Source organism: Talpa occidentalis, unplaced genomic scaffold (assembly GCF_014898055.3).
Source record: "Talpa occidentalis isolate TD23 unplaced genomic scaffold, MPIMG_talOcc4v2.1 talOcc4.11, whole genome shotgun sequence".
Lineage (NCBI taxonomy): Eukaryota > Metazoa > Chordata > Mammalia > Eulipotyphla > Talpidae > Talpa > Talpa occidentalis.
Genome location: NW_023601104.1, coordinates 70,798,782 through 70,819,502, shown reverse-complemented (window position 1 = coordinate 70,819,502; position 20,721 = coordinate 70,798,782). Strand labels below are relative to the sequence as shown.

Here is a 20,721-nt window from a genome sequence, read left to right as displayed (position 1 = left end):
ATGAAGCATAGAAGATACTCAGGATGATTGGTGATCTACTCTGTACTAAATCCTATAAGGATAGCATATCTGTTACAATCAAAATGTCTTCTGTAATACCCAAAACTGACTGTTCTTCAAGTGGCCTATATGGCTCCTTAACTTCATATGAAGAATCCATAATTGTATTAATTCTGGGATTCAAGCATATTCTTTCTTTTGAAAGCCTTACCATAATGTTATAATGCAGATAAACCTGGGGATAATTTAGTAGAGATTTATTGAAATGTTGGAGATAAATGTGATGCTTCCAAATTGGTGATTTTAGTCCTCTGTACTTAGTAATGTTGACCTAACTTAATTTAAATAAGGGAATAAAGCAAAAGATAGAGGTGATCTAATAGATTGTTTAGTCTAGACTTCCATATCCTATTGAGACTGCAATTAACCATGTCAATGACTTATCTGTTCCTACCAAAAATTTATAAAAGCTACTTTGTGCTGGTTATGAATTTGAAATGGAAATTTTTGTGATTGACTTAAAGTGAATTCATTAGTAGCTGTCATTAAAAACGGGGTAAGAAATAAAGTGGGGAAAGAATAGGTCAAAAATCTGTGAAGGGAGTTGGAAAGTTCTGGCTGGGTTATCTGAAAATGAAGAAGATGAAAATTTCTTCATTCTTCAAATACATTACAAGCCACTATTCTGAGGATGATAATGAGGATTTCTCCTTTTTTGTTGAAGTCAAGCAAGAGGAAATGGCTTTGATCTGTAGCCTGATAGGTTTAGTTTATCTAAAGAAGGACTTGGTAGGGAGAGTTGTTAAGAGGGTAAATGAATGAAATGAATAAAGTCTCTAAAGCAAAGTTTGTGCCTAATATTGACACTTAAGATTTAACATTCACTCTCTAAATCTTTTGAAAAGTTTGGTTAAAAGCAAGTTTACTATTGAAACTTCTTAAGGATTTTACTTACCAGCTTTAATTATTGCAAATGTCATATGAAATCCATTTGAGTTGAAGAAAGATATATTTAGGGCTCATAGTGCTGCCTTATGCATTCCCAGCAGAGAGGAGTCTTGAGAGAGGGCAGATAGCCATTTTTTTATCCTAATAAATCATATTTTGACAAGTATAAAGTGCCCCATTATTAATATATATGAATAGGTTCATTTCATTTCTCACAGGTATACTAGCTGAAAAATAGCACACTTTCTAGCAAATGAATCATTGTATTAAATTTTTATTTTTATTGAGGTAACATTGGTTTACAACATTGTATATGATTTAGAGGTATAGGATCACACCTTCTAGGTGTTGTTACTATGCTGCTCTCACCACTAAGGCACCCATAGTCTTCCATCATAGTTGAATAGTTGTTTTATAAACATCAAAATTCTTAGGAGTTTTATATGTGGTATAATTTAAGGAGATTGTTGACCTATTGTTTTTCTTAATTAAGCTCAGGAAGTTGAGCAAAGCACTGTGAGGCTGTCCACAGCCTCTGCAGTGCGGGTTCAATCCCAGCCAGCTGGGAGATATCCACATGGCACGGCAGACCTCTCCTGTCTTGTCCACTGCTCCCCTCAGCAGTGTATTCAGTCAGTCTGCCTGTTCTTTTCCCCACTCTGTCTCTGGTGAAATTTTCTTTTAGTCTCTTGTATATAGCATCCACAAAAACAGAGAAAAAACAGGAATCTTTAATGTAGTTGGGAAAATAACTTTTTGTCTTGCTAAATTACTTAGAAGTTTAAAGTTTGACTAGAAGCAATACCTTTTGGAATATTTTTTTTCCTAGTAAAATAAAATTGTTTTACAAATATTAAGCAAAGTCAATGTAATATTTCTGAATGTTTGTTATTATGCTTAGGATATGTCTTTATGATGTTGGGAGGATCAAATTTCAACATAGAAATTATCCTGACTATTCATATGGGTTGATAATTTTAGTGTGATGTAGTGGCTAAGACTGTGAGACTCTTGGATATGTGTCATTCATTCATTCCATAGACATTTCTGTTCTGTTGACCATTTTATTATGCTGTATGTTCATTCCCTAATATTGGGGACATAAGAGTAAACAAGACAGAAAGAACTTGCCTTTGTTATGCATTTTAGGGGAAGATAAGCAATGAAATTAGATAAACAAATATGATAACTAGACAGGAAATAAGCAGGTTTTGAAAATAGTACAATTTACTCAGGGCAGTCTAGCTAAGGAGGTAACATTTAAGCTGACAGATTTGGATCCCAATTCTGCCATGTCTTAGCCATGTGACAGTGGACAAGGCACTTCTCTGAGTTTCACTTTTCTTGTCTACGAAATGAAGATACTATCTAGAGATAACGTGAGACTCAAAGAAGATAGCAAAGGCAACACCAGGCTTGACATACATTAAATATCTGATATTAGGAAATTACTATTTTATTAATAAGCTGTAAATAGTACTACAAAAGGACCAGGAAGCGATTTTGTTAATTATAAATTCTACTCAGGCCACAGAGAACATTTTCCCCCTTCTTCTTGTCAAAAGAATCAATTCTGAGGTTTGATTTACTAATTTGTGTTAAGACAGCTGGAGAGAGTCTAAAGGAAGGCTTGGTCCTTACTAGCGAAGTGCTTGTCAATTCGTTGTCCAGATAATGGTGCCTGAGTCCCAGTTATGAAATCTCTGCCTCTCCAGCATTTGCATGCTACTCTTTTTCAGGACCCAGATGCTAGCCCAAGTAGAAGCTTTTTTTTCTTTTCTTTTTGGACTCTGAGAAATTGAATTTTGGGCAATTTTCCACTTTCTTTTCTCCTTGTCCCCAAATATTAGGTCAAAGTATGAAGAAGAACAGAATTCGCAGAGGAGAAACTGATGTTTATGTTCATTTCATAATCGTAGACTGAGTGGATATGGAAGAACAAGACAGGGCTGTACCAAAACCACCGCAAGAGTCCCGAGCTCTGTGCTTGCTCTTAAGACTCCTTTGCTTCTTCTCACAAGAGGCTGTTTTCTCTAATATCCCTCAATGATGTCTCAGGAGGTCTCACAGTTGGGGTGATTATTGTCTTTTTTTTTTAATGTTCTTTTTTTATTTAAGTTTTATTTTTATATTCCCCATACAATTACAACCCCCTTATTTTGACCCCAATCCCTTCTTTCCCCTCCCCCCACCCCCCCATAGAGTGTCTCTGGTTCATAGTTGTTTGTTGATTTTGATATTTTCTTTCTTATATTTATTCTTTTTTTTAATTTATTTAAATTTTATTTTTATATTCCCCATACAATTACAACCCCCTTATTTTGACCCCAACCCCTCCTTTCCCCACCCCCAGCCCCACAGAGTGTCTCTGGTTCATAGTTGTTTGTTGATTTTGATATTGGGGTGATTATTGTTTTGCAGAAGCAGGCTCAGTGAACAGCGATTCACACTTGCTGGGTTTTGCCAGTCACGCCGAGGTCTTTCTCGCTGTAGCTGGCGTTAGGGACATCGAGTTTGCCTACTTCGTCTCCTTTCTGCCGTGCTTTACAATTACTGCTTTTCTCTGTTCTGAGTTTTGGAAGCTTCTCTCCCCACCTGGCACCAGCCCTCTCCCAGCTCTTTCTGATTCTCAGCCTTGTGTAGTTTCTTTTTTCCAGGGTCTTTCTCTATGTATGAGTTTTTGGCATAGATCTTTGAAAAATGCAGTCTGGTTCCTTACTTAGGAATTTGCTAGCTGTTTCAGAGAGGTTCTACCCTCCTCTTCGGTTCTATTCAATTTCTCCTGTTAGAAGCTCCAATCAAGAAAGAAAATGCAAATATTTAATTACTGATTAATGTTTGATTATAGAATTGACCTTGTTAACTTGATTTATAGGCACATTTATAGCATGGAGAAGGGTTTTCTGAACTTGCTAAATTATACTAGATTGAACTCTCTGAACTTATGCTATCTAAATGGTTTTGAACTATCAAATGGCAGTTCAATAGGTTCCATCTAATAAGACATGCCTAGGATATTTGTTAAACTTTTATTTACAGCTCTTTCTATTAGTGGATCTGATATAGTATGCCTGGCATGGACCAAAGATGCTGCATTTTTAATACATTTTTCTGATTATCAGGCCAGTTTTAGAAATGCAGGCATACCATGTGTAGTTGAATAAATAGTTAAATATGGTGTTTAGTGCAGTTTATATTGTTTATGTAGTTCTGTTGTATGAAATGTAAGGAATTTTAACTTAGTGATTGTGAAGATTTCTAAGAGTCCATTAAAATCAACTTGCCCATTCTTTGGGCATATAGCTAACCTCCTACAACAGTGCGTGGCCCAGGTCCTAGCTTGTTGCCAAGGAAGTGTGAACAGAAATGAAGCAGCAGCCTTGCATCTGGCCCACGCCATTGCTGCTGCTTCTTACTCTTATGTATTCTTCCATCATCTAGCATGAAACCCTACAGGGCCCTATACAATGCCAGAGTTACAAGAAAGAAAAGTATAAATCCTTGAATGATCACAGGGAGCAGAATCATCTCAGCAAACTTGACATTTGCTTAGGTTTGCTGTATGAGCAAGAAATAGAATTCTAATGGCTCTAATCATTATATGTTTGAGTTTATTTGTTATAGCACCTTAGCCCATCAAGTGTTGTGTGATCATCATTAAAACCTTAAGAAAGTGTGCTGTTGGTGTAGGTGTTAAGTGGCAGGTGATAAGAAAAAGGAATAGTAAAAAGGTAGAGATCCATGTCAAAATGTGGGAAAACATTTTGCAAAACTATTGTCTGGAAGGTAAACCTAGTTCTAGAGTCTATTGCATTGAAAGAAAAAGTATAAAACACAGAATGTGAATTGTTTCTTGCTGTGATTAGCAAGATGTTACAAGAAAGGAAGGAGCTGAATTGGTAGTTTTTTTTTTTTCCAGCAGAGATTGATAGATAGCAGATATTAATGGCCTTATGGAGTTGGAAAATTAACGATTTTTGGATTCTACAAATAGAAGATAAAATTACAAAAGGATTTGAACAATTAAAATCCATTTCTCTATTTAAACAAAAGAATGAGCTCCAAGTTAAAGATAAGATCCATGGCATTTCCTCCTATCTAAGCCTCCTGCTCTATATGACCTATGAGTAGCTATTGCTAATTTGAAAGCATAAAACATTGGTTACAGGAAGCATAAAAATAGGGATGTTTAATAAGACAGATGTAATTTGGTCTTGAATGTGGTTTCTGGCACATGGAACTAACCAGAAGTCTAGTAAGTTTTGAGATAGCTGTATTTCCAATGAAACTCTAAGCTTAGACTAAATATACTATGACTATAAAACAATACTGAGTCCCCAAAATTGGACAGCAATTTTGTGGACCCCTAAGAAAGACATACTCCCTAAGGCCTACTTCAGATGTGTGTCCTGGAGGATAATGGACTAGGAAAAAACCTCCCAGAGATCTGAATCAGGGAAAGACAAGCATAATGGATGAAGGAATTCCTCCTGGAGAAAATCTTCTAGGTCAAGTCCAGAAACTTCCCTCACTGCTAGGGCAAAGGGCGTTCCCAAATTTACCATGAGGATTCTATTATTGAAATGTGCCTCTTATACTTTGCCAAAAAGGAGGTTTGAGTATTTTGATGATCTCATTCCTGTTCTACTGTTGTCTAAGGAGTGATGGTGCATATGGGACAGACAGTCTTCAACTAACCCACAAGGAGTCATCTTTCCATTAAATGGAAACAAACTCACCTGTAATAGCATCTGGTGCAGTGAGAGAGCAACACACTGGGTAGTCCCTCTTTGGGAAAGCGTGAGTTTGTTTCACATGTGGGGAAAATATGCAGGGATATTAGGTGACTGGAGAGTATGATGCAGGCAGAGATGGCTAGTTTCCATCAAAATTCACTCTTTCCTTTTTTGGGGATGTAAGTGAGCTTTATTTTTTCAGCTTTCCTTAGACCGAGGTGTGGTATTATGACTAAGTTATCTCCTGTGGAGTGTGACTAGAAATTATATCTGGTTCTTCCAGGCCTGGCACGTAAGACTTTCCATTTAAGTTGATCCATGTTCTTTCTCATTAGGCTCATTGGCTGCAGATAACTATGTGATCCTAGGGTATGATATGGTCATGTGATGGGAGAAACTGGGTCCCTAAATGATGACATGGAGGCTAGCAGCCCCATTGACTTAAATATGTGCTAAAACAATAACATTAGCAAGGATGTTATCCTGCCACGGTATTAAGCTCTTACATGTGTGGGATTATTTGTTGTGGCAGTTTAGTGTACCATGACTAACAGCTTAACATTATTCACAATGTTAAAACCTATTTACTGCTTATAGCATTTGTTTACTGTTTCATGGCCTCCACTCGCTCCATTACAGGTTATTTAACCTCGGGGTAGATTGGTTAATATCTTCATGCTTTGATTTCCTCATCACTAAAATTGGGGAAAAAATACCTCATAGGGTCACTGTGCAGAAGCAATGAATTGATATATGAAAGTACATTAAATAGCCAGGAGTATGTAAGTATGTAGCTATTGTTACATATTCTAGTGGCATCAAGTTTCATAGTCAGGACTACCATACTGCTGGTAGGCTCACACAGGCCCAGAATGAAATTGATACAGGCACTGGGAATAGGCAGATGCTGTGTTGTGAATCAAGACAAAATGCTGAGTGACTACACATCAATAAGGTCCATTTCTTTCATGAAAATTAGGTGCATCCAAAAAGCCAGCGGGAGACTTCAGAGTATTCAGGAATGATTCCAGGCCACTCTGTGACTCACAGTGGTTCCTATTGAAATCATGATGGAATTTATCCTGAGTGCATTACACCCGGAATATTAACTGTTTGGTGTCTGCTAACTAATCCAAGGAGCGGCATGGGTTTTTGTTTGTGAGAAAGCAGATTTTAAGTCCAATCACAAGCTGTGTTATAGAAAGGTAAGCACTTCTGTAGATCCAGAGGATCTTTTTCTCAGGATGGATGAAAGAGACAGTTGCGTTGAGTTTTCTTATGTGTCCTTTCTGGAGAAAACATATTTATGCCCCTTTTATGTTACCTTTTTAACACAGGTCAGCTATATCCCCAAACAAACCTCACATGTACTGAGCTATCTCTGAGCTACATTCACTATTTGTCCCACAAATGGAGGGAAAGAAGGCAGATTTTGAAAAGTCCCAGAACTAAAGTACACAGTTTGTTGAAGCCCAAACTCAGTGGGCCGTTAGGTAATAAAATGCATGAGGCATTTCCTAAGTTGGACAGTGAAGGGAGCCAGGTCATGTGGAAGTCTGGGTCGCAGGAGTCTGTCCATTGAAGCCTGAGTTGACTGCAGTCCTTTGTTGGTTGCCAGCTGAAGCTGGAATTCATGGGGTTAGGAACTTCAGGTGCATTTTCTGACCCTGGGAACAGGGCATTTTGGGGTCACTCAGGTAACATGTACTCAATTTTCTTTTTTCCTTTTCCATTCTTATTTCCTTCTTTCTTATTTCTAAGAGATGCAGCTCTGTATTTCCCATCTTTGAAGCATGCTTTGGCTTTCTGGGTATGATTTCCATCCCTGAATCTCTGAATGTGCTGCTGTCATGAGCATGGCAGTATAGACTGTGGAAGGAGCTGTCCATGTGATTCCTGTCACTGCATCTTTAGCATGGCCTCCCAGAGTCCAGAAAAAAGCATCAGACAACATTACACTCCCCCAAAAGGAGATTCCAGTAGTTGAATACCTGTGAGACTGAGTTTTTGAGCATCACTGTATAGAAGGAACAGACCAAGTGATTCAATTGTCTCCTCTTTCACAAACTTCTTGGATATTTTTGTCTAAGGCTAAAAGCCTGGTGAGTTATTTCATATTCCCATGAGAATTGTTTTAGGTTACCTTTTGACTTAGAATAAATGAATCTGATTCATTCTCCAGAGACTCTCAGGTGTCTTCAGAATGAGCAAATGAGAAACTCCAGAAAAAATATTCCCAACTGAGCAGAACTATGTCACGAGCCTTTATAGAACTGGACTTTGTTTTAATTTACTCTTTATTATGTTATGTTATTCCTACCCTCAGACCCCTGCTGAAATTGGACCTATTTCCTCCCCATGCTTTGGCCATTAAGATTGTGATTGTATCTACCTTGGACTGATCACCATTTAATGAGGTAAAAAAATTCAGACAGATTTTTAGAGCTCTATGAAAACAACTTCTTTTACATCTCACATAGCTGATAGAGTAACTGTATCCCCCCACCCTCTTTCCATGAATTGTGTTAATTTCCTGCATAGGCAGCCTGGGTTCCTAAATAGTGACTTAAAGTGTTTCCAAACAAGTGGCTCTGACAAGCTCTAGGAGGGATGGGTAATAGAGGAAAGAGCCAAAGGCAACATATATTCTAATACAGATAATAATAGAAACTGAACAAGATATATCATGCACAAGTTTCAACTGGAATGGACTTATTTTTATACACATATACTTATATACATACATAAACACATATTTACATAATTTGGAACATACTCTTTATATAAGAACTATAAGTGTTTGAATTGAATCCCACCTGTCCAAAATATAAGTAAGATTTAGGTATAATACAAATGGAGGAAATCGTGCATACCTCATCTGTTCCCAAATTAAATTTACACAATGTGGAATTATATTATTCAGTACATGTGGCATTGTCCACTTAGGTCAAGAAAATTCAATGCTGCATTAAATTTACAGCAGAGGTAAAATGATTTAAAATGTGAATGAAATAGTTGAAGAGTGTAATACACTTAATAAATATTTTCTTATGTTCATCCCCAAAGAGGTATTTATTGGACGAGCATATCACTCATTTATTCATTAGTTTTAATGGACCAGGACTTACATAAGCACTGGAGGGACTAAGATGATTAAGATAAACTGGTTTGTTTATTCACTTACCATCTATTGAGAGTCTACTGCTATAAGCTGGATCTGTTTTGATTTTGAGGATAGAGTAGTAAACAAGACAAAGTTCTTGCCCTCATGGAGTTTACATTCCAGAGTGGGATAGAAAGGCCATTTGTCACAGTGTAGATAGAACTGGAGAGGATAATGCTAAGTGAAGTCAGGAGAAAAGCAAATACTGGATGCTTTCACTTATATGTAGAATATAGAAAAACAAAACAAACCAATAACAAATCCTTGACACCTAATTGTAAAACTGAGGCAACCAGAAGGGGAAGGTGGCAGTGTGGGATCTGGGGACTGAGGAGGCCCAGTGGACCACGGTGGAAGATTCCTGGGGCTTTGGTGGTGGGCATGGTATGAAAACATCCATTTGTAGAGGTTTGAACCTATAACCTCTAAAACAAATACTACACACACACACACACACACACACACACACACAAAACGTGTCAGGTAGAAAGTATTGAAAAAGATGTAGCAGGAAATAGATTAGAGAGTGACTCTCTCTCTCTCTCTCTCTCTCTCTGTGTGTGTGTGTGTGTATGTGTGTGTGTGAGAATTTGTAAAAGAATGTAGTCAATTAAAGTGGAGGGGGATCTGGGGGAATAGAGTCAGGCTGGGGGATGAGTAGGTGCAAAATCTTCAAGGAAGAAAGGAGTTTAGTACATTTGAGGAATATTAAGATGTGGGGCTGGAGTACAAATATTGAAGAGGAGAATGTTAGGAGATGAGGTTTGTGGGTCTGCTAGACTTAAATGGCCTGTTCATCCACCATTATGGTTACCTGCAGTTCTGCATTCCTATACAAAGGTCAGAACTGTCCAGTCACAGTCATATGAGCCAAACCTTACAAGGTGCCTTTCCTATCAATCAAGAACAGAAAGCTTGATCACTCTGGGAAGGGTATGCATCAAGAGGTATGACCAGGAACAACCGGGGGGCTGAGGATGGATGCATAAACTTACTCCCGACTCAAATATCATGAGGTATGACTGGGAAGGCCAGGGGGGGCAAGGACCGATTTATGACCAGGGACTCCAGAAGCTGATCAGTGGAAAGAGTTGTTGATAAGATTAAGACCATGGCTGGGGGCCTGGGGTCTAGTTTCAATTACAACACTTGATCATCAAGCTGATAATATGGTCAGCAGACTCATGTCCCCCAAGCCCTAGATAACATTTCTGAGTTTTGCCCATCCTTTTCTCCTTGTCCTCCTAACACACGTAGCTGATGCTCTGTGATTATTCTATCAATAAAAGTGGCCAGGATCTTGCTCTCAGCAGCATCCTGCCTTGTGCAGCCTGCTCCTCAACTCCCATATCTTTGTCAATGTGGTGTTGCCCAATGCAACAAGGTTGAAAAGATAACAGGGACCAAATTATGAAATGCCTTGTAGACTATGATAAAGAAAAAAAGGAGAAAAACAAATACTGGATGGTTTCACTGGATGGGGATCTGAGTGGATCTGAGTGGAGATGATATGAGGATTTGTGGTTGTGGATAGTTCTTCTAGTAGTGTTGTGGAGAATTGACTATAGGGGACATGATTGGAGGCAGAAAACTGGGAGGTAAGTATAGTAGTTTGGATGAGAAATGATGGTGACTTGGATAAGAAGGAAGGCAATGGAGGTGGTGAGAAGTGATCATGTTTTAGATATATTTTGAATGTTGAGCTGATTGGTAGTAGGAAGGAAAAACAACTAATGGTTTGAATGGAGAGAATGGGGGTTATTGTCAAAGGAAGAAAGGAGTGACGGATAACACCAAATTTTTTATCCTGAGAATCTTGGTAGAAGAAAGTAATTATGTACTTCTGTGGGGAAGACTAGGGAGGAGTAGATTGAGGGAATTAAAAAATTCTGTGTTGGACAGGATAAATTTGTGATGTGGATTAGATATCCAAGTGGGCAGCTGGATATAGGAATCTGGTTCTCAGAAGGGCTTTGGGACTAGAGATATACATTTGGGAATCATCGATATATATATATATATATATATATATTTAAATATTAAAATATATATATATAAAATATTTAAAGCCATGACACTGGGTACAATCAATGTAGGCATGAGGATAAATGGCGAAAAAGAATCAAGGGACTGAACATTGAGGTATGGCAACATTTAGTGGTTGGGAAGAGATGGACAAAGCAACAGAGGAGATGGAAGAGATTTGCCAGTGAAGGAACTAAATTAGGAGAATGTGGTACCCCAGAAACCAGGCAAAGAAAGTGTTTCAAAAAGAGTAATATCCATGAGAAAAGCCTCTGCAAGATCAAGTGAGATGAGGACTGAGAACTGAACTGGATTTTGGCAAGATGTGACCCACAGTGTCATGGGGGTGGGAATGTAAGGAAGCAGACAAATTGCTATGTGGTGGCAGTTGTGTTATAGAATTTTTAACCAATTTCTGGAGGGGGTTGGAGATGGAACAAGAAACTCTCCTTGAGGAGTCAAGAAGAGTTACATGAAAGAGATGTACTTTTGAATTCTGACAGGTAGGAGGAAGAGAATGTTTTCTACCTACTAAAAGCCATAACATTAAAAAAATTTTTTTCTAGTTGATTCTTGATATTTCTACAATCACTCAGGCAAAGCTAATATTTCCTCTCCCAAGTAAATATCTCAAGTGAATATTCCTCCATATTGACATTTATTAATTATCAATACACATGGTGACTATATTGTAAGAACAATCTATATACTCCATTATACCCTACTCCATATGGAAGATACTCTTAGAATTATATTTCCCTTGTTGTAGTCTTTATCTTTTAATTTCATTTTAATTTCCATTCATAACTGTGTATAAATATAGAGATCCTGTTCTTAATAATAAGAACTATCATGTGCCTAACATATACATGTGTGAGAGTCCACTTAAGAACTTTATTGGTATTGGTATTTACCCAAAGGACACAGAAACATCAATTCCAAGGAGCACCTGCACCCCTATGTTTAGAGCAGCACTATTTACAATAACTAAGCTTTAGAAACAACCCAAATGCCCAAAAATTGATGACTGGATCAAGAAGATGTGGTATATATACACCATGGAATATTACTAGCAGTCAAAAAAGATAACCTTATGCAATTTGCAGCAACATAGATAGAGCTGGAAGGATCATGCACAGTGAAATAAGCCAGAATGAAAAAGAAAAATACTGGATGGTCTCACTTATACCAGGAATCTAGAAAACCTAAATAAGGGACCAGGAAAAAGAATAACTATAAGAAAGAAAAAAATTAAAATTAACAAACAACTATGAACCAGAGAGACACTATGGGGGGGGCAGAGAAAGGAGGGATAGGGTCAAAATAAGGGGGTTGCAATTGTTTGGGGAATATAAAAATAAAATTAAAAAAATATGTATGAAAAATAAATTTTCTAGTTAAAAAAAAGAACTTTATTGGTATTAATTTTGTTTTCACAAAATTTGTGCTAAGTAAGGCACAGAGAGTTTAAGTAACTTGTTTAAGACCACACAGTATCAGCATAGTCAGTATTAGAATTAGATTGTCTGACTTCAGAGATCACAATGTGGAGCATTATTATGCTGCATTTTCATCCTTACTATTCTACCTCTAACTTCCTGAGATGGGCAGCTATTAGGGAAAAATCTTCAATGGATAGGCTCTTTGACATGAGCTGCTGTTTTCTGAAGATTTAGTAACCCAGTTGCAGGTTGTCATTTCAGAGTGTGCTAATAGGACTCAGGGATTAGATAATGGATATTTCTCCACATGGAGAAGGGAACATTAGTTCCTTTACAATTGATTGCAGATTCTCATGTGACTGCCTAAGGATTTTTGTTCAATCAAATTATGCATGGGGAGGGTGGCTATAAAAGGAGCTAGAGTGTTTGTGATTGAGAAGATCCCTCTACTAATGGAAAAGTTCACTTCATTATGATTCTAGCTATATATGGCTCATGTCTGCATTTTCTTTATAACTTAACTAAAAGCATGTGAGAGGGTTGGGTACTTAAAAAGGCACAAAGTATAAATCAAAGTAAAAATATTTGAGAATGCCCACTATATGCAAAGTATTACTTTGTGGAATCTCGCAGTGTTTCCACCTTTGTTTGATATCTAATTTTTTTTTTAAATAGAGGCATGTTTTATTTATTTTATTTGTTTATGTTTGTTTGTTTGTACATGCACTGGGTACAGTCAGAAGCGTGGGAGGGTGAGAGAATTCACCAGAGCCAGAGCAGGGAGCAGAGCAGGCAGAAGGACCGAAGTACACTGCTGAGGGGAGCAGCGGGCGGCAGGAGAGGTCTGCGCGCCATGCGGGACCCTCCTCCGGTGGCCGGGGAGCAGCCGGGGATCGAACCGGCGCCGCAGAGGCCGCGGGCAGCTTCGCAACCCAGCGCTCAACCGCTGCGCCACCGGGGAGGACCTTATCTAATTTTTTTTTAATAGCTGATTTTAGTTCTACTGATAGTTTTATCCTCTTCCTTCTGGACACTGCAGGGTGCTTGGTTTACCCAGTTCACGGGGATTGGAACACAATTTTTTTTTTAAAAGATTAATTTATTTATACAAGCACTGGGTACAGTCAGAAGTGTGGGAGGGTGAGAGAATTCACCAGAGCGGGGAACAGAACAGGCAGACTGACGAAACAGACTACTGAAGGGAGCAGTGGGTATGGCAGGAGAGGTATGCCGCGCCACGTGGGATCCTCGCCGGTGGCGGGGGATCTAACCAGCGCTGCAGAGGCTGCGAGCAGCTTTGCAGCCCAGCGCTCAACCACTGCGCCACCAGGGGAGTCCCTGGAACACATAATTTTTAAAAGCAATCGAAGCCCCTCCCTTTAGTAGATTTTGGGTTAGCTTGATCTAAAAGGTTTTTTTTAATTTTAAAAAATTTTATTTATTTTAAAATTATTTATTTTCCTTACATCTTTGTTTATTTTTTGGATATTTGATCTAAAAGTTTTTGAAATTAGGTACCAACCAGTTCTTTTGACTGTCAAAAAGAAGGTATAGAATAAATAACCTTTGCTAAGAAATTAACAAAGCATACTAGTAATTTTTTAAAGCTACAGACCCTTTAATTTTGTTATTAGGTTGTTCCCAAGATGAAAGTTCTTTATTAAAGAGTTTCTCTTTATTTTGTTCTTATTACAATGTTCTTCTCTGGGCATAGTCATTATATTTTCAGAAAGATTTAAGGGAGCCAGCATTAAAATTTGTTCTTCCTTTCTGCAAATGTAGGAAAACCTGCTGGATATGATGTTTACTGTAGTTCTCTCCCTGTCTGCTATGTAATATTTTCATAAATCATGCACATGTAGGAAGGTGATTGTTTAGCTCCGGGAAAGAAGCTACTTCCTACAGAAAGAGGATTTCAAATGGCCACATTACAAAGCCAACACTCACACAGGCTTCCTGTGGGCGGTTTCCCCTTTGCTGAACCTGACCCAAAGTCCAGGTGAAAAAAGAGAAATTTTCCTCTATTTAAATCTCAAATCTCTGTAATTCACCAAGCTCTGTTGAAAAGTCGTAACATTTAGGCTTCTGTATACTTGAAGAATTTCATGAACTTGCTTTTGAGAAATTTAGGATTTGTTTTGGAAATTAAGAGAAAAATTAAGAGTCAAAATGGAAAAATTCAGATAAACTAACACCAGGATAAGTACACCTACAAACTTTAGAACACTCAAAAATATGTAATTGAAAGATTTAAGTTATGGCTGCCACATCTTAACTGTTATGCTATTTTAATAACTGCTTTACAATGTTTTATACACGATTTTGTCCTTCTGGACATACTTTAAAATAATGCATTTTATTTTTATTTTTACCTTTAAAGAACATTTCAATTAAAACTATTTCCTCTAATTCAAGATAGATTGCCTGACAGATATTAAAAAACTTAATTCTTTCCCTTATCTACAGTGCCAGGGAAATTAAAGTATAGTAATATAACATTAGTTGTTACTGGGGAAAAATAATTTTTCTAACGTTTATTAATCTTAGCATTTTCACTTATGGATGACATGAGACGAATAAATGACAAGTGGCAAGAATACTTCTTTCACCAGTTATAGGGTTGGTAAATAAAAAAAAGTATATGACGCAATTACAGCTACATTTCAAAATGCTCACAATAAAAAGTTGATGAAACTTTTGGAGAGTAAAAACCTAGAGGGCAGTTCAGACTATTTCTCCAGAGTTATTCATTTGCTTTAAGGAGGAAAAAAGTGTTCCAGCACAAGTTGCTTATTCGAACAATTCCAGCAAAGCCCATGATTATATGTTATCCTAAGTTACCTGGGTGTCGCCAGGCCTGCCCTCACTACTGACATTAAAAATTAGCCGGGCCCTTCTGAAGTGGAGGTGTCGCCTCCCACGCTCACCCCACGTGCAGGGCCAGGTCTCCACTCTCCCTTACCTGCGTAGTGGTCAAACACCGTGGGCACGTACTCCTCCGGGAAGGCGTCGTTGGCATAGCTCATCAGCAGGCAGGTTTTCCCCACTGCGCCGTCTCCGACCACCACGCACTTCAGCATCTTCTTCTCCTCGTTGCCACTGCAGCCACAGCCGCTGTCATTTGCCTCCTTGCAGTTCATTCCTGCGGCTCCAGCTGCCCTGGCCGTGCTGCTGCTGCTGCTGTTGCTTCTCCTGCTTCTCCCAAAGCCCATGAAACCGTGGGACGTGAGCAGCGGGCTTGCGATCACTGCGCCCCTCTCTTTGTGTCTGGGATCACACAGATATGTCCAAGGAGGCTGGCATGTGCCTTCTTGCTTACCATGCTGGGCAAGACAGGTAACACACACTTGGGGGACTAGTTAAAAGGGTCTGCCCCTTTATCAGTTTAAGTGAGGAAACCTCATTGTCACTGAATTCTAGGGGCTTCCTGGCTGTCCAGAAATTTCAACAGCCTGAGGGTCTCACTCTGCTCTCCCTCTTTCTAGCCTGACTGAAGACACGATGGAATGTTGCTAAATCTTCCCCATTTTTCACTTCACTTCTAACATGGAGGAAAGCTGGGCTTTTAAAGGAGTTTCCCCTTGCTTCCTCCAGCTTGCGGAGTGTCAGGAAATCATGGGTTTCCTGCTGCATTCCATATTAGGATCAGTGGGCTGGGAAAGGCTGCAACAATGGAGCTCTGTGTGTGTGTGTGTGTGTGTGTGTGTGTGTGTGTGTGTGTGTGTGTGTGTGTACTTCTGGGGAACGCTGCCAGGACACGGAGTGGGAAAACACTAGGGGTCCCGCTGCAGACTCAAGCTGTCAGACTTCCTGTTTCATCCACTGCTGGGGAGGCTGTTTGCCTGTGTGGACTGGGAAGAAGCAGATGAAGGGTGGACGCTGGGGAGTACTGTCTGCCACAGAAACAGAGGGGATGGTTTAAGTGAGCAGAGCGAGCCACAACCAGCCGTTGTAGGATAACATATGACATCATCCCTCACTGAGTCACCGGTTAAAAACTCTGCAGATTAAATATGGACAGTGCTTCGCATACTTAAATGAGAAACCTTGAGCAATTTGTCCGTGCAATAAAGAAGAAAATCTTCCAGAGTTACACTGTTCCTGAGGGAAACATTTTTGTAGCTCGTAGGTAGGATACATGTGATCAGGTTTATAAGCTGTCACATTTGAGCACAAGGCTCGCATGTGTATTCCAGACACACACATTTTTATGGTTGTTGCACATGAGAAGTCAATCAGATGTGGGATGTTTGCATCTTCTTATTAGTGAATAAACACACATGTGCTTGGCTCACACTCTTGGAAACAGTCTGGTTTATTGGTTTGTTTCGGGCCGCCAAACGCCACTTTTGCTCTCACTTTTCCTTTTTTCGTTTAGTCCTCTCCCCTTGGGTCAGCCTGGCCCACTTCAATTACAAAGGAACCATTGGCGGCTAATGTATTTGTCTGTTGGGTCACTCAAAATGACGCCCCTTTGAAGCCCTGTATTTGATTAATGCATTTGGGCTCAGAAAAGAAATGGAACTCTGCAAATGATTTTGACAAATGGGTCAAATACTTTTTTGGTGGAGGAATTCTGTGTTTCTTTGAGATTTCAAGCACTTATTTTTATTTTTTATTGAATGAAGTACCATTGTTTTACATCCTTGTTAATAGTTTCACAGTATGTGGTTTCTCCCACAAGTGTGGTTGCCGTAGCTCTCCCTCCAATAAAGTACCACATTCCACCATCGTAGTCCATTGTCAAGCACTTGTTTTTAAGATTCTGATGATCCATTGATTCGAGGGGGTTCATATTAAGGACGGGGAGGCAGAGAAGTCTATTTTAATGAGTGCCTATAATATATATATATAAAATATATAATATATATATATATATTCACATGCCTGTGCAATGTATAGCAGGTCTTCATTATCATTGTATTGTTCAACATCAATTTGTTAAAACATTGATGAGAAAAAATAACCCTTCCTGGCCAGGGCCATTGCCTTTGTGGAGTTTCCATTCTCCTCGTGTCTGTGTGGGATTCTCCAGATTCTCTGGTTTCCTTCCACTTCCCAGATATGTGCACGTTAGGTGCACTGGTGTGTCTAAGTTGCCCAGCCTGAGTGGGTGTAGGTGTGGGTGTGGTGTGAGGGGAGAGCACCCTGCAGTGGAAGGGTATCCTGTCCAGGGCTGTGTTCTACCATGTGCTCTGTCTGAGCTGCCAGAATAGGCCCTGGTCATTTGTGACCCTGGAATAAGTGGGTTGGAAATCAATGCAAGTTATTGTTTAATATCAGAAGTGTTTGGGGTCTTTATTTAGAAGTTTGGTGATGTTCCTGTGACTAGCCCTTAATTCTTGTTTATGTCAGTTTACCTAAGGTAAAATTAAAATTGGTTTTGTGATACATCTTTTTGGTGGTCATATTTCTGAGACTCCATTGGCAACATGAAGTGAGGACTTGTATAATAGATTTAGCCCCAAATGTCTTCTGTTTTGGATTATGGTAATATTTGCCACCGTGCTTTGTGTGCCAGTATTTCTTTTCTCCACAGAGATGGTGTTACAGTCAGGCTGTGGTATTTCTTCTTGGTTATGCTGCCTTAACAAAAATCTCCCAATGTGCAATGATTTAAAATTACTTGTCTGTTTCTTGCTCATGTTTTCCCAGTACTGGGTATTTTTTTCATCTGTGTCTTCATTCAGGGATCTAGGCTAGTGCAGCAACCACATTGAAACATTGATGATCTCTGTGGAAGAGAAAGACAATGCAGTGAAGCCACACTGGCTTTTAAAGCTTCCCTTTGGAGGTAACACCTCTGCTCACACTCATTGACCAACACAAGTCACATACCCCTTGATAGATTCAACAGGCTCAGAAATATAATCCTACCATGTACCAGGAATATCACTGAACAACTTGAATAATTTAAAGATAGTTCTGCTAACCAGCCATAGTTTAGTTGAGGTTAAGTTAGTAGGTGAATATATTAGTAGGTATATTAGTAGGAGAAGTTGAATTATCTTTAGATAATTTAAAATGTTTGAAGTATCTATGATTGTATGTGGATTATATAATTTTATTTTTGTCTACTGCACCTGAAACATATGGAATATGTGCTCATACAATTGTAACTTGAAAACTTGCGTTTTTCTTCTAAAAAAGGACTCAAATGTGAAGTGGGCAGCCAAACAGACCTGCGGAGGTGAGGGAGGGATTGATAGGACAAGAACCCCATTCTGAACATGAACTTTGAGTACAGGGTGATGCTATGTGTTTGGCAGAACTTTGAGGGGATTTTGACTTTCACCGGACATCAGGCAGGAAGAGAGGCATGGAATAGTATTCCATTCAGTATGGCCTTCTACACCATGCTGCCCAGCCTGTATTCCTTTCTATAAACATATCCCAGCCTGGTGAACACATGACCTAGGAAAAAACTAAGAAACCAGATGAGGTGAAATTTTGCTACAGCTGTATATAATGTAAAACTTGTGTTATAATTTGCAGATATTTAAATCCATGCTGATTGGATTGCAAATTGAGACATTTAAGAAACTTGAAGTCACCAGTACTTTACCTCTAATTTAAAGGGCTGGTGCATCTGCCAGGTTGGATTATTTGCAAAGGTGGGTCATGGCCTTTGAGAATGTTGACTATCTTTCTCAAAATAAACTTGTTTCATTGCTGTTTATTGCCCCCAAGGTGAATATCAGTAGGTGAAAATGTTTGAGACATCCAAGTGAAAATGATAAAAACAAAGTTAAATTCCAATGGCCTACTAATTGTACTTGTCTGTGTGAGAATAAGTTTTTTTTTTTTTTAAAAAGACCTGAACCAGAATAATAGATTCTTTTTTTTTTTTTTTTAAGATTTATTTATTTATACAAGCACTGGGTACAGTCAGAAGCGCGGGAGGGTGAGAGAATTCACCAGAGCCAGAGCAGGGAGCAGAGCAGGCAGAAGGACCTAAGGACACTGCTAAGGGGAGCAGCGGGCGGCAGGAGAGGTCTGCGCGCCATGCATGACCCTCCTCCGGTGGCTGGGAGCAGCCGGGGATCGAACCAGCACTGCAGAGGCTGCGGGCAGCTTGACAACCCAGCGCTCAACCGCTGCGCCACCAGGGAGGCCCCAGAATAATAGATTCTTTAAAAAAAAGTAAAAACAGTCCAGCATTATACTTAATGGTCTGTTAGTCCATTGAAAACTTACATTTGGCTGCCTGGTGGGTATGATGTGGCAACACACCTGAAGGGAGTCTGTACCTCTAAATCATATATGGTATTATAAATCAATGTTACCTCAATTAAAACAGGAGAGTCTTAATAAGAAAAAAGAAAAAAATTGCAACTAGTCCAGGTCGAATGTCAGGAATGTATTATAATTTCATACATTTATAGATAGAAATTTACAAGTGGCCTAAAGACGATTTGCTAAAATACTCTTTACCAGACGCATGTACTTTTAGATCTTGAGCCATGGAAATGATTGAGTGTGGCTTCAGAGCCTTTGATTATTTGGTTTACCTCAAGCACCAAGTTTACACAAACTTACCAGTGCATGGCGAAATCTTGTTGGGTGATATTTCCTGCTTTTTCTTATGTCTATGTTTCCATTAGCTCTCTGAGCTTTGGCTTCACATGGATTTCCCCAAATGCCAACAGAAAATTTTTGCATAAAATTCTGATTGCTTTTAGTGTTAGTGTGACTTTAATAAAAGAGTTTAGACTTGTTCCTTGTCTTTTTTTTTTTTTTTTTCTTTTGAAACTAGAAATCACATAGGGAAATAATGCAAGTGAATCACAGTCTCTGATTCTGGATTGGCCTCTGAGTTAGGGGACTCCTGTCTCAGAAATGTGGGATGTGTTGTGGCTACTATGTTGTGGGGTTCCCTGTCCAGTCTCTAGTCACTGTCATTCCAGGGAAATCCCTCTCTGGGGCCAATATGGAAGTCAGACTTCTAGCAGTAAGAGGTGTGAGGTAAGAGTGGTTGCATAATTGTATGTTTGGCACCATATGGAAAGATCCTGCATGATGTTGATAATGATGCTGATGATAAGGTAGTTTATATTTTTTAACTTGTCAACTTTTCCAAAAAAGCTTAGGAGTTGGACATTGTTATTACCCCCATTTTTATGATTAAAACACAAAAATGTGGATCAAGTGAAGTCAGAAAATTTGATTAGTGCCAAACATCTATGAAATGGTAGATACGGGTTTGTTTTTTTTAAATAATAAATTTTATTTTTATATTCCCCATACAATTGCAACCCCCCCATTCTGACCCCAATCCCTCCCCTCCCTCCCCCCACCCCCAAAAAGTGTCTCTGGTTCATAGTTTTTTGTTGATTTTGATTTTCACTTTCTTATAGTTACTCATTTTCCTGGTCCCTTATTTAAGTTTTCTAGATTCCTGCTATGA

General features: G+C 38.9%; 1 protein-coding gene across 1 annotated transcript in view; it reads right to left on the bottom strand.

Moving 5' to 3' along the window:
• The window catches only part of RHOJ (ras homolog family member J), an 86,968-nt gene extending 70,972 nt beyond the window's left edge, over positions 1 to 15,996 (bottom strand). Inside the window, exon 1 of the mRNA XM_037503475.2 lies at positions 15,277 to 15,996. Within this exon, the coding sequence (XP_037359372.1) occupies positions 15,277 to 15,526 (250 nt within the window). The 5' untranslated portion in view covers positions 15,527 to 15,996. The remainder of the gene's footprint in view (positions 1 to 15,276) is intronic.
• Between the last annotated feature and the right edge of the window lie 4,725 nt (positions 15,997 to 20,721).